Below are 17,629 nucleotides of genomic sequence, written 5' to 3'. Positions count from 1 at the left end.
AGCTAGCAATAGCTATGACCACACCTCCTCACTGACATAAAGGTTTTTGTCCCTTCTTTATTTGGAGTTGCTCTGAGAAGTTTTCTAAATCGCTCCTGAGCCAAAACTCCTCGCTAGAAATGTTTCATTCGGAGCTCTCAGACGGTTTGTAAAAACACAGTGAATCAACAGTTTTGTTGCCCCGTTCTGTTTGGGGTTTGACATTTTGTTTAAATGCAAAATTTGTATCCCATATTGGAACAAAACTCCATCATTCCAAATAATACTTTGGATGTGAACGCTGAAGAAAAACACTGCATATGCAAGTGATAAGTTACTTCTGAAGAGAGTGAAAGAGAGAAAAGAAGCAGCTGAGCAACCAAATAACTTAACAGATAATCTTAGAAAGTGCAGTGATTTATTGACTTCTTCACCCTCTCATCACCTTCTGACAAAACACAAGCTGACAAAAACTAAAAAATTGAAATTTTCCTCCCAGCTAAGTGAGGATATTGCATTTTTTGCTTTTTAAGAGGCAGATTTAAGGCAGAAACATTGTTAGTAGGTCAGTCAGTGAGGGAATTCAGTCTCCGTACGGTGGAAACACTCCTCTCACAGCTCTCCGTCAGAGTAGGCCTGCATGGACGGGGTTCTGACGGGTCTGAAGCCGCTGTACTGCCCATCCGGGTTGGGATATTCCTTCCTGATTCTCCACACGCAGCAGCTGGGGATGGCAGGGTGGGTGTCGGCGGGTGGGAACCCAAACCTCCAGCTGATGTACTGTCCGTAGGCGCAGTGACGCAGGGCGGCGGTCTGAACCTGATCCAGAGGAGACAAGGGGCCCCGGTACCAAAGTACGGCCTCGAGCAGGGAGCGACTCAACACCAGCTGCTCAAAGAGAGGAGACGAGGTGATGCAGGCGCCGTCGCTTCGCCTGCAGCACAGCGCCTCCTGCGGGAGAGAGGAGGGAGCACAGCAGCCGCACTTACACCACGCCGGACGACCGGGTTTAGGGTTCGGGTCGGCTTTATGGCCGAGGGGAGGCAGAGTGTTACGATCCGCACCGAAACCCGGCTGGAGGAGACAGAAGATGGCGTTCAGGTGTCCTGTGTCCTCCTGTTTGGACGGAGACAACATGTCAGTAACTATTCATCTACGAGTGTGAGAATTAAAAGGTACTGTATATGCAGCACAGCACACACACTTCTTTAACTGAAACACAAAGTTAGACATGAAATAAATCTTTCAAATCAACTTTTACCAAAACTAATGTGCTCATCACAAAGGGCCTATTGAGGAGCCAAAATGATGATGGGAGTCGTCAGGAGAGCTGTAATATCAGCTTAATGGGTTCACTGCTGTTCTCTTCTGAGCCCATTTTCAGCTTATATTTGTGGAATTTTTTTGGTATTACAAATATGCAGAAATATCAGTTAGTAGTTCCTGTTTGTAGTGTAGCATCACCGGGTTACTGTGATCCTGAAGAAAAGATGAAAACGTGGTAATTCTTTTCCATCTGATTTCTAAGCATATTAATGGTTTATTTGCTTACCTTGCGAGGGTGAACAGAGATCGGTTTGATGTCCTGTAAACTTCTTTTTTTTGATCTCTTCACCAATCGAAGGTTGTTCTCATCAACGTAGGCCACACATAGGATGCACTGCAACACAGCCATTTGGAAAAAGTTAACAGACTATTAAAACACATTAGGGGTTTCCATGAAACAGTTTGACACTCGGTTTGCAGCTACAGTACAGACAAGATCCAACCCAGTATCACGGCAAAGTGTGAAATAGACACGCAAGTCCATTACAGCAAAACGTGAAGTAGCCACGCTTTGGCCCATCTAGGCGCGACAGTTACACGTTTGGAAAGCGTGAAACTTGCACGCATGTAAATGTTATGTGACCCGGGATCATGTGACCAAGATCCTGCAAGAGGCAATAGGACATTTTTTGGCGGTATTAGGAGGCAGAAGGGTTGATTTGGTGGCGTTAGTCATAGACTGCCATGCGAGATGATGAGATTCAAATCCAGGAGATGACAATGTTTTTGTCGAGTTGTTTTTTGTTTTCTAACCTCAACCGCGTGTTTTACCTACAAGTTTCATTTTCCTGTAAATTACATGGCTTTACACATGCAGTAGGTTTCATTTTTGTCTATTAAAAGGAAAAATGTGTAATCGTCACGCCTAGGCAGGCCAAAGCGTGCCTATTTCACATTTTGCTGTAGTGGGCCGGCATGTTTATTTTGCGTTTTGCTGTGACACCCAGTTGAAATATCACATTCCTGGTCACATCAAACTATTCATCACCTTCTCTTGGTCTCGTACTGTGTCCACTTTCTTCTCTGAATAGTTTTGTCCGACCTCTGAAGAGTAACAGCTGGTTCCAATCAGCCAGTCGATAAACATGGTCGTCTGCAGGAAAAGACAGTTTCAGCTGAGTGGAGACGAGGAACTCTTTTCTGCAGCCACAGTTCTTAATCTCTTCTGAGAAAATATTAAAGTGTTAACACCAAGTCGCATTTACACTGCAGCTTTACTCTTCAGTCTGACTTTATTTCTCTCTTTATTAAGCCCCATTTCTGTCAAAAAAAATAATTTATGAAGAAAGATTTTATTAAAATATATATAAAATATTAATTTCAGTCAAACATTTTACCTACAAACATAATGTCAAAATCATAAAATAAAAGGTAACAATTGTGCAAAAAAAGTACAAATAAAGGTCAAAGTTATGAGATACATGAACATTATTAGATCAATAAATACAAATTAATAAAATAAGGAAGCGTCAATACTGGGGAATGTAAAAGGCACTACGCAACTACAATCTTCACTTAATGTAAAAAGTTTGATAAAAAGTCTAAATTAAAAATGTCCCCATTTCTAAATTATCAAATAAAAAGAAACAAAAGACAAAAAAAAAAGTTTATGATATGACATAATAAGTCACAATTAATCTTGACTTATCAAGTATAGAAAGTTATGAAATAAAAAATATTAACTAAAATTCACATGATATAAAGTGTCACAAAATCTCCATGGTAAGTCAACATTTTCCTAATTTCAATGTTTTATCTCAATTTTAATTTAACAAATAAAAACTTTAGTTTTTTCCTTTACTGGCTGTAAGAGACTTTCACAGCTCTTTGAGGTCACTGCAGTAAAATGTTTAAAGTCCCATTCTGGACATTAACACTGAGCACCATTGTGTTCAGCACTAAAGGAGGATGAAGAAATGTGTGGTCTCTCACCAGAGCGTAGTACGACAGTGTTGAACCGATGTAGATGATAAGCTGGATGAAGCTGAACTTTCCCGCCTGGAAAATAGATAAAACAGTTTTGGTATTTTCTTTACACTCTCCTTCGGAGTTGTTTCCAAAAATGTAGAAATATTGAGGTCAGAAGTTCCTCAGGCACACATGAAGTTACTGATTAAGAAAGTTTTGTATCACGAATCAGTAATTTTATTTTACTAATGACCTGTTATCTTGGATTTCCTTTCAACAAAATAGCAAACTGGGATGCAAAGCACTAAAATATATCAGCCAAAATGTACAGATACCGAGTGTAAAATATTATAAATCATGCAAATTAGATTTTTACTGAAAAGGTATTTTATGAATATATAAACAAAGTTGAAGTTTGTAATACTTTGTTGTTCAAATTCTTTTTATGTTTTTAAATTTGGCCAATAAAACTGATCAACAGAACACAAAGTTGTTGCCATGACGGCAGACGATGCTTCAAATATGGATGTTGCTATAAAGAAGCTATAAATTCTAAAACGTGGATGTTTCACACACATGTTCAACCCGACAGCACAGAAGATCTAAACAATCAGAACAGTTTCAAGTTTAGTGTCACCAGTTCAGTATCTGACTACATGTGAAATATGGTCACAGTGTCTCCTTCTGTTTTTGAGTTATGGTGGTGAATTATGGCCAGAAAAGTGTTTCTGCATAATATTATGATGAAACAGTGAAGTTGACCTTTTGGATGTAAAACATCACCACCTCATCATTTAATCCTATTAAGAGATGGACAACCTTGATTTTTGACCCCCAAAATCAAATCAGTTAATCTTTCAGTTCAAAGTGGACATTTTTGTCGAATTCAGAAAAATTCCTCAAAGCGTGTCTGAGATATTTGCAAGAATGGGATGGACGGACAGACGGACGTACAGACAGACAGACAGACAGACAGACAGACAACCCAAAAACATAATGCCCCCGTCCACAGCGGTTGCCGGCGTGAAGGCATAAAAAGAGACATGGACTGTGTGTGAATGAAGGCCGTGTGAATAGTACCACCGGTCACCTTTAGTTTTGTGTTTAGTTCGGGGTTCGGTCAGGAACGACCAATTAGAAGGTCTAAGGTTGCATGTAGGCTCGTAGGGGGACAGGAGGTTAGCTATATATTCAGGAGCCAGCCCCCTGCGACCCTTATACAGTGATCATTAAAATTTTAAAATGTATTCTAAAACAGACAGGGAGCCAATGAAGTGATTTCAAAAACAGGTGTCATGTGCTCTCTCCTGTTGGTACCTGGTTATGAGTCCGGCTGCTGCATTTTGAATGAGTTGACGTTTGTTTATGTTAAATTGTGTGAGGCAGGAGTACAGTGCAGTGCAGTAATCTAAACGGGATGAGATGAAAGCATGGATTACTGTTTCTAGGTTATTGGGGGATGGAAATGACCTGATTTTTGAGATTTTCCTGAGTTGAAAAAAGCACGATTGGACAACAGAGTTGGTGTGCAGGTTGTCAAAGATCACACCGAGGTTTCTGCTGGAGGAAGTCATGTTAGCTGAGAGGGAACTGAGATGGGAGGAAATATAATTTTGGGATAAGTCTGGACCTATGATGATAATTTCTGATTTCTCTGAATTTAGCTGCAGAAAGTTTGATGCCATCCAGTTTTTTTTATTTCAGCAATGCACATGTGGAAGTTGCTTAGTTGGTTAGTGTGGTTGTTGTCAAAGGAGAAATATAATTGTGTATCATCGGCATAGAAATGGTAATTGATATTGTGTTTTTTTAATTAAATGACCGAGAGGCAGCTTGTAGCTAGAGAATAGTAACGGTCCAAGAACAGAACCCTGTGGAACTCCGTGTAGCAGCGCTGCCGGTGCCGATTTAAAATTCCCAATTTTTACACAGAATGACCTCCCCGACAGATAAGATTTAAACCAATCTAAAACCAAGCCTGAAATACCCACCCAATTGTTTTAAGATGTTTCATTAAAATGTTATGATCAACAGTATCAAAAGTTGCAGAAAGGTCCAACAGGAGTAAAAAAGTATTTTGACCACAGTCAGCTGCTAAAAGAAGATCATTTAAAACCCTGAGGAGTGAAGTGTCTGTACTATGACCCTTCTTAAAATCTGACTGAAATTTTTCAAGGAGACCATTGCAATTCATAAAAGAAATAATTGATTCGGCTCCGATTTTTTCAAGGACCTCTGCAAGAAATGGAAGTTTAGAAATTGGCCGTAAATGATTCAGAGTATCAGGGTCGAGTGTAGGTTTTTTAAGTAAAGGCTGTACGACTGCCGTTTTAAAATAATCAGGAACGATGCCAGATGAGAGTGACGAGTTGAACAGATTCACCAGGAATGGACCGGTGATGGCCAGCGTTTCTTTAAGGAAGTTGGTAGGAATGATGTCAAGGGAGCAGGTGGAGTTGTTCATTTTGGCAATGATCTCAGTCACATAAGTAGTTGTTAATATATTGAAGGAAGCTACGGTACGGTTGCTGCTAGGAGGTGGAAGTTCAGGAACAGTCTGGGAAGTAGAAGAAATATTGTTTCTGATGTTTTGAATTTTGTCAAAGAAAAAAGACTTAAATTGTTCACATTTATCAATTAATGGTTCAACGGTGGTCGGGGGTGGACCGGATGTGCGGTTTACAACATTGAAAAGGATTCTGGGGTTGGACCCATATTTGTGAATTAGATCATTGTCATATTGCTCTCTTGCCATCTTCCCTGCTTGATTGACATTTTTTTGTAAAACTCTCAATTTGTTCAAGTCAACGCCTCCATTTTTGTTCTGTTTTGCGACATGACTGTTTCAGGGACTTGATGTCACTGTTTAGCCATGGCTGGTGTCTAATTTGGGGTTTTCTTGGTTTTAATGGAGCCATCGTGTCTAAAATATTTGTACAGATTGAATTGAAAGTGGTGGTGATGTCATTAACACTCAGTTCGGAAAATAGTTTAAACGACTGCACTATTCAAACACAAGATGGCAGTAGAAGTAGCAGACAACAGTCCTACAACAATTGTCAACTACAAATGGTGAAATGGGTCTCGTGCTGGTTAACGTGGAGAGAAGGAACACAAAAATTGATTGATATCTAATCAAACAAAGTAGGACTCTGCAATTAATCAATTAACTAATATGAAGCCACTCTTAGTCAATGAAACACATTAAACAAATAAAATGCATTCTTTTCATAAGCTGTTAAGACATCCCTTAACTCTCTGGAGCTGCCTTAACCTGCCTTTAAATTCAACAGGGTTAGGGTCCAATTAACCCTAACTGAAGAGGGACAACCAGGCCGGCTGAGATCTGTCCACTGGGCTGGACGTGGGGACGCACTTTGTCTTCAGTCAATACAACACTGAGTAGAACAAAGCTACTATTAAATACTGCAAGAAAAAAGCTGCAATTCTGAAGAGAAGCTCAACTAAAACTATTTAAATTATGAATCGGCTTTGCTGGAAATGCAAAGAGCTGAAGTGTTTAAAGTGATTCATTTTAGATTTCCTGAATAAACAGGAGATATGAAACGATCAGGCCGTTTTCTTTTTACAGCACGATTAACAGGGTTTGAACTGGTAAATATGACGCTGTCAGATATTCACTTTTCTATTTTGAAGTCAGTGATAAATCAGATTTTTTTTTTCATAAATTGTGCTGTAAAAAGAACGGAAACAATACAAATCTTTGTTAAGTGCTACTATTGACTGATAACAAGTCCACAAGTGTATTTAAAAAATGAGTTATAGTGGTAACTAACAATTCTTTTTACATGATATCGCCCAGCCATAAAACAAAATCACAGACCAGATGGAGAGAAACTGAGAGACCGGCTGCGGCAGTTTAAAATCAAAATGCGTAGGGAGGACGAGCAGGCAGACAAAAGAGACATATATGAGCAGAGGAAACTGAACAGACAGATTACTTTTAATTCTTCCACCATGAATCTCAAACTTTGTGTTCAAAATGCAACAAAACAAACTTATTGGCCTTTTCAAACCAAACCGTCCACAACCGATAACCACGATAAACAACTCTTGAATTAACTGCGTCCTGCTAATGTGGCGCCGACTGCACCCAGTTTAATCACAAACTTCAAAAAACTGCTAATCCTGAATTTAAAAAAAGCCTGAAAAGCTAAAAGAGGACAAAATGAAAGGAGAAATGCACCGACCTGTCCGAACACCATGACATCAAATCTGATCCCAAACGCTTTGTACAGCGTGCGCTCCTCCTCTCCGTTCACCGTGTTGTACTTTGCATACCTGATCAGAAGATAGCAGATATGATGTATACAATTAAAAACACTGCAGTTTGGTCTGATTGAAGAGTTTTTAACAGGAGGGGGGTTTATTTACACCAAATCAGAAACGGGGCCTGAAATGAAACAAAGATTAAATATAACCTGTATATTTCTGGTACCACAGTGCCTGCTGGAATTTATTAATTCATTTTCAAAGTTTAGTCATCTGAACATGGTGAACTTGACCTATGACCCTGGCTCACCTGAAGTTGAGGCCGGGGTAGAGCGTCTTGTTGCTCTCCTTCTCGTCCAGCCGTATGAAGGAGTATCTGGGGAGGCAGCGATGCATGAGCTGGTCCAGGTTGCAGTCCCATTTGATCAGGATGCCGATGACTCCCCCCTGTGGCCACAAGTGGAACCGCAAAACCTCACTGATCATATAAAGTGTCAAACAGTCGATGCTTTTTTTGGAATTAAATCAATTTGAGAGGGAATTACATCAATAAATAAATAAATGTAATACTGTAACAATCACATGGGCAAATTTCTCCTTGAAGTAGTTAACACTTTAAATACATTTTGCTTAAGTAATACTGCACGCAGCGCTTTTACAAGTACTTGTTGTATTTTTATTTATTTCACTAAAGGATGAAATAAATACTTCTTTTGTCAAAGGCCGTTGCTCAAATCGAAGGTAGAATCAACAAAATGGCTGCCAAGGAGATATTTAGTTCAAGTTTCTCTGGGAAATGGTTGCACCATTGTACACAGGTGACACCCAACATCATCGTACAGTAAGAAGATGAGGAAATTGTGAAGTTTAAATTTAAGGGTCCCTTTAAAAATGCAGATGAACACTGGAGAGCTCTAAATCTTTGAGTCCTTCGAAGCCTTATTTTCTTAAAACAAGAGAAAAGAACATTTCTAAGAAAAATAAGTGTCCTGAAAGTAGAAAGAAAGTCTGGTAGTTGGACTCAAATCAAGAAAAATGCAACCTGATTTCACAAAATACTACAAGAGGTAGATTTTCATTGGATGGATTTTTTTTTATTTTTTTTTTCATTTGTTTTAGGAACATAATACTTGTAACACTCAAACAAAAAAATATTTAATAAAGATTTTTACAGTGAAGACTTCTTTATTTCGGATGTTTTATCATTGTAAAAGAGGTTAAGGGTTTTTTGGGGTTTTTTAGGGGAAAAAAACAGTAGACATTTATTATTTAATAACTACAGGTCTGATGATTCTTTCATTTTATTCTCACAAATATAACACTGTTGACTGTGTTTCTTGGTTGTTTGTATATAATATATATAGATATATACTGTACTGTATATACTGTGCATTTTATATTTATATTTAATATTTTTTTTTACTGCTATTTTATTGCTTTTCTATTATTATCTTATTATCTTATTGCTTCTGTATGCTGCTGTAGCGAAAAAAAAATTCCCCTCGGGGATTAATAAAGTAACTACCTAACCTAACCTAACCTAAACTGAAGAGGGTGTGTTGTGGCAACAAATGATTCACTAAAAGAAACCCAAAAAATTCAAAGTGGTCTAGTCTCATAATGTTGCAGCATCCTGACATTTTAGCCATAAAGTTGAAATGTTCCCACGATAGTTTACTGACTAGAACTAGAAACGTATTCAGGTTTCAGATCTCTTCATAGAAACATCAATGTGACCTCACCTCTACTGCCATCTGGGAGAACTTCTCCCCGGCCTCTCGGACGACGTCTCCCAGCCTGAAGATTGGACACAGCGAGTCGTTTCCTCTCCGACAGCTCTTCAAGTAGGCTTCGTTCATCTGCGGCAGGATGTTCCTTCTGGAAGACAAAACAAACTCTAATATTCCCAGAAAGTCAGGGTGTCCCTCGCAGGAAGGAGAACTGATGAACTGAATGAGCTGCAAACACTGTTGTTAGTCAGATATTTCAGTGTGCATGTAAATCATACTGTACAACTAAATATTTAAGTTTATATACAGGGGAGTCCAAAAGTCTGAGAACACACTGAAAATACTAATTTTACGTAAACCTGCAAATAATTAGGATTTAGAAACATGTATTTGTGTCCCTCTTTTGAAGAGTGTTCAGATGACATTCGGGTAGATTTGATCGACTCATCTGAGGCTTGTTTGAGTAAATTCACCTGCAGCCACTGACCTGTTAGGAACACGGCTGTGCTGCAACTTTCCAGCAGAACCTTGCTGACTAAGCGGCATTGTGATCGTGGGAAACATGGCATCAGAACTAAATGAAAGTCACTCTTTGGAAGCTGGACCGGATGATCCAAAACGGGAGCGGCTAGACCAGAAGTGGTCGCAGAATCAGATGATCAACACATCGAGATTTGTTCACAGAGATACAAAAGCAGCTTCACCACAGATACAGATAAGACTCCAATCAGCAAATGCCCTGCAAGAGAAGGCTGTCCTGTCGTGTCTCAGAGGACGAGTAGCATCTGTAAACTACTTCTCAGGAGGGGAAACGGGTACAAACACTGCAGGGGTGGGCTTAGACAGTTCACAGTGGACGATGGTAAAAAAAAGTCTGATTGACTGATGAATCCAATTTAGAGATTTGTGATGATACAGACGGGTGGATGTAATGAGACGAGCGGGACACAGAATGATATCGCTCTTCATCAAACTCACAGTGACCGAGCAGAAGCAGCACGTCCAGCTCGACCCGCCGCTTTACATCCAAATCATACAGCAGCAGGAGAATGAGCCCAAACACACCGAAACGCTTTGAAGAACTACTTGAAGACCAAAGAGTGCTGACTGTCACGGACTTCCCTCCACAGTCACCTAACCTCAGCTCCACTGAACTTTTATGAGGAAGCCAAACAATCCTGACAAATTTATAGACATTTTTTTCAGAAATCTTTCAGAGAACTTTTCACTCCTTGTTAGGCTGATATAATTTTGAATAAAAAAAATTATTAAATAAAAAAATGAACTGAAAAAAGTATCTATACAAGCGGTCTCCACTATGCGAGTCTTGCATGTGGATGTACTGGATTGGCATGATTACATATATGCAAGGTACAAATTAAAAAAAAAATAAGATACAGACATGCAGCTTCCTTTTTTTTGCAGACAGAATAATTGGTGTCATCTAATTCTGTTTTATACGCATATGATAAAGAACTGTAATATTTATTAAACTCATCATGACTTAACAGGTCAATAATAGAGAAGTCTCACCGGATGAAATTGAAGGCGGGGAACTTGATGTTGTTCTTGATGAGGACAGTGAAGTTCTCCGCTGCTGCCAGCAGAGCAGGCCTGCATCACAGGAAGAGGCAATAAACAAATAAATTACACCCCAGACAACATCACCTTTGGGTGTGCAGCCCAGAAGTTACAGGACTTCAATGTTTCAGTCTCTAGTTAAAAAACTAAAACAAAGCAAAATACAGCAGCGGGGTTGTCATGGGGATTCCACAAGGGGATTGCGACCTGCCCATGGTGTATCTCGTGTTCCCACAATGTCAGCTGAGATCGGCTCCAGGCTTTAATATGTCACATACCTGAGGAACCAGTCAACTCAGGAGTGAGGCCTTCCATATCATTAAGCTACCAGTGAGCGGAGCGAGGTGGGGGCTTCAGTATTTGCATATTCATCAATCTACGAAATGTGTCGAGCTACATCTGAGACAGCATTAGGGGAAATTCTTTCTTGGAGTGAAACATGCTGCCCAGTGTCAGAAAGCTCTCTCTCAGCCAAAGGCCATTGGTCCTCCAACAGGATAATAGTCCTGAAAAACAGCTTAAAGCACCTGGAACAGCTCAGATCAAAACAAAGGACTCTTCTGAAGTGGCCTTCTGTAGTTCCTGATCTGAATCATTTTAATCATCTATGGAAAGAGCTCAAACATGCAGTCCATGACGGAGATAGCTCAGGCAGTGTGCTCTGAAAGAGCGACCCAAACTACCTGTTGACAGGTGCAAAAGTCTCAGTGAGAGCTACACGAGTCATTTGATTGCAGTGATTTCCTCTAAAGGTTCTTCTTTTTTTCATATCAACAAATTCATCCACGTCTGTATGGGATCTTAAGGTTTTAGCACACATGCTGATGACATGATGTTTTAGCATGATGTAATGCTAACATTAACATGTTCACGTCATCTCAAAGTACAGCTGAGCCAATGGGAGTAGAGTATAATTTGCCAGAGTCATTTGGTTTCATCCATCAAGCATGAACATTTCTACTAAACTTCATGGAAACAATCAAATAATAAATGCCAAAACATCTTACTCTAAACCAACAAAGTAAAACTAATTCGATTTTAACTACATACTGACACCCTGTGGAGTCCAAACTGAATTGAAGTTACCTTGGAGGGGTTGTCTTGGTTTCTATCGGACACCACGCAGAAACCTCGCAGGTTTTCCTCAACACATCAAACTTGACACATGATCCGGTCTGAATCCCTGCAGCAGAGGAACAATTGTCCTGTAAACTCCAGTCCCTCTGTCACAGCACAGCATGAAAAAAACGTTTTGATTTCTGCAGCAGCTGAACTGAACCCAAATCATTAATTTAGCAGAGAGTTGCAGAGAACTTTAGACTGAGCTAAAACTGCAGCACAGCAATGAGAAATTCCTCAGCTTCTTGTGGAAACAGGTGGTGGCTCCCTTTCTTTCCGCTAAAATAGCTTTAAGGTCGTTGTATGCAAGTTTGTAATGGTCTTTTTCCTCACTGACTGGAGCTTATTAAAACTCTTTGTCTTTATTAGACTTTCATATTAATATCATCCAAATGGAAATATTTAAGATGTCTTATGCATTATTTTACACAAATTCCTCAAAGATTCAGAGACTGCTCTTGTTGCACACGAATGGTGCACAGCACCTTGAGGTGCACTAACCTCAGAGAAGCTATAACCTTTGTGTTAAGTACTCCAAGTTGTGTTGCTTGATCAAAACCAGCACCTGAGTTACACCTGCTTTTGTGAGCAGCAGCCGGCTGCATCGGCGGTTCTTTACGCACCTGAACCTTGAGCAGAGTGCACATCAACCTTTTTACTAATTATTGGGGAACAGAAACAAGTATCAGGGAGCCAAATCCAAAGTGCTACGGCGCCACAGTTTAGGTCATCATCACCGAATGTTTTCCTTCAGATCGTCACGGTACACTTCGGTGTTGACAGTCTGACCCTCGGGGATGAATTCATGACGCACCACAACCCCTCGAATGTGAAAGAAAACCCACCTGGTGCGAGCCTGACCTGGTGAGCCTTCATTGGGTTTGGACAGTGACAGTCCGCCCCAAGAAAACACAAATGTCACTCAAAACACCTCTCCAGACAATTCATATTGTCGTGGGTTTCTGTTGCTGATTTCCAGAGATTGCTACAAACTTTGACGTGTGCTCTCTGCGTAGGTTTCAGGTGCGTGAAGAATCACCGGAGCGGGACCACCGCTCACAAAAGCATGTCGAACTCAGTTACTGATTTTGAAAGTACTTCCCTGTCCTCTGTGCACATCACACCTCCTCTCAAAGGGTGAAGCCATCTTTTTCTATACTTTTAGTTACTTGCGGTTAATTGATTTAATAAAAGCACCAATGTGTCAATACCTTATGAAATCTACACTGCTTCTGAAGAAATTCTTTCAAAACAACTTGTAAATATTTAGTTTCATTTTTTACAAATAGAACAACAATGTTTAAACTTGTGGCAGCAGATTAATCCCCATTTGGTGCAATTGTACAGACTTGTGAAAGCAGGACAATGTAAATGGGATTCTTTCAAAATAAACTACAATGCGTGTTCATGATAATGAAAAAACAATCTCTCAGTTCAACACTGTGGCTCATTGATGTGGTTTTAATAGTTTTTGGACAACATGTGGAATATCCACATAACTGAGTCATCCATTACTTGCTAAAGAACCTTCTGTGGCTGACAGGGCTCTAATAAAACCAGTTACTGTACCATGGCTCTGATGGTCCCAGGCTCCTTTGTTACAGTCCTTGTCAGAGCGACACAATCTGCCTTTAAGGGGAACCTGGAATATAAACAGTGCTGCAAAATAAGAAAACTGCTGACTTTTAACAGAAGCATTGTAGAACCTCGTCTCAAAGAAAAGTGTGGACGCTGTCCAAAAACTAAATTAAAAAAAGAACGTTATGATTTGCAAATCATATAAACCCACATTCAATGAAATATAGCTCAAAGAAAACACATCAAATGTTGATACTGAGAAACGTATGTGCTTATTTGAATTTGATGCCAGCAACACATCTCATAAAAGTTGGGACAGGGTCAACAAAAGACTGGAAAAGTTGTGTAAAGATAAAAAAAGAAATACTTGGTGGAACATCTCACAACTAATCAGGTTACCATGGCAACAGATCAATAACATGATTGGGTATATAAAGATGATTTCAGAGAGGCAGAGTCTCTCAGCAGTGAAGATGGGGAGAGATTCACCACTCTGTGAAAGACTGTTGGAAAATAGTTCAACAGTCTAAAAAAGAATGTTCCTCAACTTAAAACTACAAAGAATTAGTGGATTTAATCGTCTACAGTTCATAATATCATTAAAAGATTCAGAGAATCTGGAGAAATCTCTGAACACAAGGGACAAGGCTGGAAACCAATATTGGATGGTGGTGATCTTCGGGCCCTCAGGCAGCACTGCATTAAAAACACACTATTTTGGAGTGGAAATCACTGCATGGGCTCAGGAACACTTGTGAAAACCATCGTCTGTGAACACAGTTCATCGCTGCGTCCACAAATGCAGGTTAAAACTCTCCAAAGAAGAAACCATATATAACTTCAAAACTCCAGCAACTGGTCTTCTCAGCCCCCAAAAGTGTTTGTTAAAAAGAGGAGGTAAACATGCCTCTGTCCCAACTTTTTTGAAACGTGTTGCTGCCATCAAATTCACAGAAAACCATCTATGTTTCATTAAAAAAAAAAAAAAAAATCCCCAGTTTCAACATTTGATATCTTTTCTTTGGTATATTTTCAATGACATATGGGTTTACATGATTTGCAAATAACTTCATTCTTTTTTTTATTTATATTTTACAAAGCGTCCCATTTTGTGGAAATGGGGTCGTTCTATTATCACCACTTCCTTTTGTCTTAGTGGTCTTTAAACATTACAGTTCTTTAACTACTTAAAATAGATTATTCCAATCAAATAATATCAATTATAAGTACTAATAAAGATGAAAGCGCACCTCTGGGCATTTCCCCTGCTTCTGATTCTTTGTCACAATGACATTGGTCACCACAAAGAAGGAGTTTTTGTCCTAAAAAGAGAGAGAAAGATGTCTTTTAAAGTCTTTCTCTTCAACAAACACAAAGAATATTCACAGCCCAGCACCCAAAGCATTGAGCTCCCACCTGCGAGGGCCCGCTGTAGTCTATACCATCCCAGACCACGTCCCCGACCCCGGGCAGGTACGTCTGAGCTACACCTTTCACCTTGGTCGTGACGGAGCTCACCACAAGGTCGAACTCCTGGTAGTTCCTGTTCCACAGCATTATGATACTGTAAAACAAAAAACAAACCGTTTAATGCAAGTTCCTCAGATTCTAAAAATCCAGATCAGCTAGTAGCACAGAGGGGAGTATAGTCAAGGGGCTAGGGTTTGAGATTACAAACTTTTAACAACGTGTCCAAGATAAGGACGTGGGTATCCTCAGAGGGCTTTGTAAGTGTCCCGAGGCCTGGACTGTTACGTAGGACTGGGGGTTAGTGAGTTAACTTTGGGTTCAACTCTGAGTTTGCAGGTTTATGATGGTGGTTCACATCTTATTGTGATACGTTGTTATGGTAACTAATGCTGCAGACCTAACCTGCGCCAAAGCAGGTTGTGTTTGAGAAAACAGATCAAAATTACCAATCAATTATCTTAGAAAATGGTACCACTGATTGTAGGAAACCCAGTGGAGCTCAGTGCACAGATATCAAGAGAGTATCTTAAGGGGAAAGAATGTCCAGAGACCTGCCAAGCTCTGGCTTTCCCAACAGTTTTTTATACAGTATACTGGTTGTTACATTAGGTACACATATTTAACTGCTCATTAAAAAAAAAACTGCTCATTTAAAGCAAATATCTAATTAGCAGATCATGCAGCAGAAACTTGAAGACGTTCAAACCGAGCAACAGAAATGTGGAAGAAAGGTTGTTTCAGGGACTTTGAGTGCGGCATGGTTGATGGTACTGGAAGGGCTGGTTTCAGTATTTCATAGACTACTGATAAACTGGGTTTTTATACACAACCATCTGTAGGGTTTACAGAGAACAGCCAAAATTAAAAACCATCCAGTGAGCAGGGTTTCTCTTGGTAAAAAGGCTGTGTTGATGGTCGAGGTCAGGGAAGAAGGACCAGACTGCTTCAAGCTGACAGAGAGGCAACAGTGACTGATATCATTAAATCCAAGGTATGAAGAAGAACACCTTGATGCAGACGGCCTACAGCAGCAGAACATCACTCTGGGTCAGCTAGGAACAGGAAACCGAGGCTGCAATTGGCACAGATTCATCCAAATTAGACAATGGAAGATTGATGACGCCTAGTCTGAGGAGTCTCAGTTTCTGCTGCGACGTTCAGATGGTCGGGTCAGAATTTGATGTAAACAACATGAAATCATGGATCCGTCCAGCTTTGACATGTTCAGGCTGCTGCTGCTGGTCCAACAGTGTCAGCCATGTTTTCTTGCAACACTATAGGCCTCTTAGTACCAAGTGAGCATCATTTAAACACCACAGCCTACCAGAGTAATGTTGCTGACCGTGTCCATCTCTTCAGTGTATCAATCTTCTAATGATTACTTTCAGCAGGATAACATGACATGTCACCAAGCTCATAAAACCTCAGACCGGTTTCTTGAACATAACGATGAGTTCACAGTACTCAGATGGCCTCCGCAGTCACCAGATCTCAATCCACGAGAGCCCCTGGGGGATGTGGTGGAACAAAAGATTTTGCATCAACAGATGGTGCCTACAAATGTGCACCAACTGCAGGATGCTGTTCTGATGAATGTGTCCAGCACCTTGTTAAATTTATGCCACAAAAAGGCAGTTCTGGAGGTGAAAGGAGTCCAACATGGTGCAAACATGGTGCGAACATGGTGCACCTAATGCAGTGGCCAGTTAGTGTAGGTTTCAGTTCCTTGTGCTTTTGTTTACAGATATCATCCTTCAACAGAGACTGATTGAAGCCTACTAGTAAGATATGAAAGTAAGCCTCCCTACAGCTTTGAAAACGTTTTTTTTTAGATTTTTTTATTTTTAAGAATGAGCTGTATTGGTCATACACAACATGACAATACATCTAAGCAACGCATTGATTGATTACTAAAACAGAGCTGGTGTACTAATGATGCTGCGGTGAAATCTGAGCCGTTTCTAGCCTAAATCAGATGTTTAACTTCTTCATTCAATATTATAGTTTGCTGGTCGTTTGTAAAATATGCCGCTCTGCTGCCAGTAAAACTCCTCCTTGTTTGTGATTGGTCAGATGCTCCTTTGAGAATGGGCAGATTGGGAAAACGTGACATGAAAATCACCGATTCTGGTTTTCCAATTACCCCGGTTGTTGCATAAGTGAATCCAGACAATGAAAACATTTTGAACTTGCTTGGTGGTCCAGGCCCCGGATACTGGATCTAAGTGCTCGTCCCTGCCCGGAACAACACGCCAGCCAGCAGTGCGCCGGTTGGAGCGCTGACAGGACGGAGTGAAAGTGCAGAATTAGGGAAGTGTGAGCTGAATGTGCAACACGGAGAGAGACGAGGGGACTGAAATATTTCACATGTTCACTTACCAGATGAAGAGCAGAATGGTTGCGTTCAGGGTCCACTTCAGGGAGCCGAGGCGGACGCTCTGGATGCGGACCAGCTTGTAGGTTTCATACTGACACAGACCGAGCAGCCCGCACGACATGATGGTGACCCAGCAGCTCCTCTTCCGACTTTCAGATCCGTCTGGCGGATTATTTTGTGGAGGAAGAATCTCTGACTCATTTCTTGGCTCCTCTTCCTGTGTGCACGGTCACATGTCCAGACTCCTGCAGCTGCTCTCACGTCTAACATCCCCGCAGCAGCTGCAACATCCACTTCACATTAAGAGTCCAAAAAGTTCACTTTAAAA

The 17,629-nt window shown here is 40.4% G+C and overlaps 1 protein-coding gene across 2 annotated transcripts; it reads right to left on the bottom strand.

The window, feature by feature from the left end:
* Positions 1-378: 378 nt before the first annotated feature.
* On the bottom strand, positions 379-17,507 carry p2rx7 (purinergic receptor P2X, ligand-gated ion channel, 7). 2 transcript variants are annotated; one of them, XM_069169380.1, is made up of 13 exons: positions 17,304-17,507; positions 14,871-15,018; positions 14,705-14,776; positions 13,446-13,518; positions 11,844-11,940; positions 10,710-10,790; positions 9,189-9,324; positions 7,757-7,893; positions 7,425-7,515; positions 3,238-3,303; positions 2,294-2,398; positions 1,532-1,639; positions 379-1,095 (listed from the first exon to the last, which is right to left on the bottom strand). In XM_069169380.1, the coding sequence occupies exons 1-13, from the start codon at positions 17,420-17,422 to the stop codon at positions 592-594; spliced, it is 1,737 nt and encodes a 578-aa protein (XP_069025481.1). In that variant the 5' UTR covers positions 17,423-17,507; the 3' UTR covers positions 379-591. The 2 variants fall into 2 exon arrangements, with proteins under 2 accessions (XP_069025481.1, XP_069025482.1); XM_069169381.1 differs by lacking the exon at positions 17,304-17,507 and adding an exon at positions 17,068-17,164.
* Positions 17,508-17,629: the final 122 nt, after the last annotated feature.

This window comes from Embiotoca jacksoni, unplaced genomic scaffold, assembly GCF_022577435.1.
Source record: "Embiotoca jacksoni isolate LCO1_2020_lvr unplaced genomic scaffold, fEmbJac1.0.p SCAF_44, whole genome shotgun sequence".
Taxonomy (NCBI): domain Eukaryota; kingdom Metazoa; phylum Chordata; class Actinopteri; family Embiotocidae; genus Embiotoca; species Embiotoca jacksoni.
Note: the sequence above shows the minus strand (reverse complement) of the source record. Positions and strands in the feature narration are given on the sequence as shown.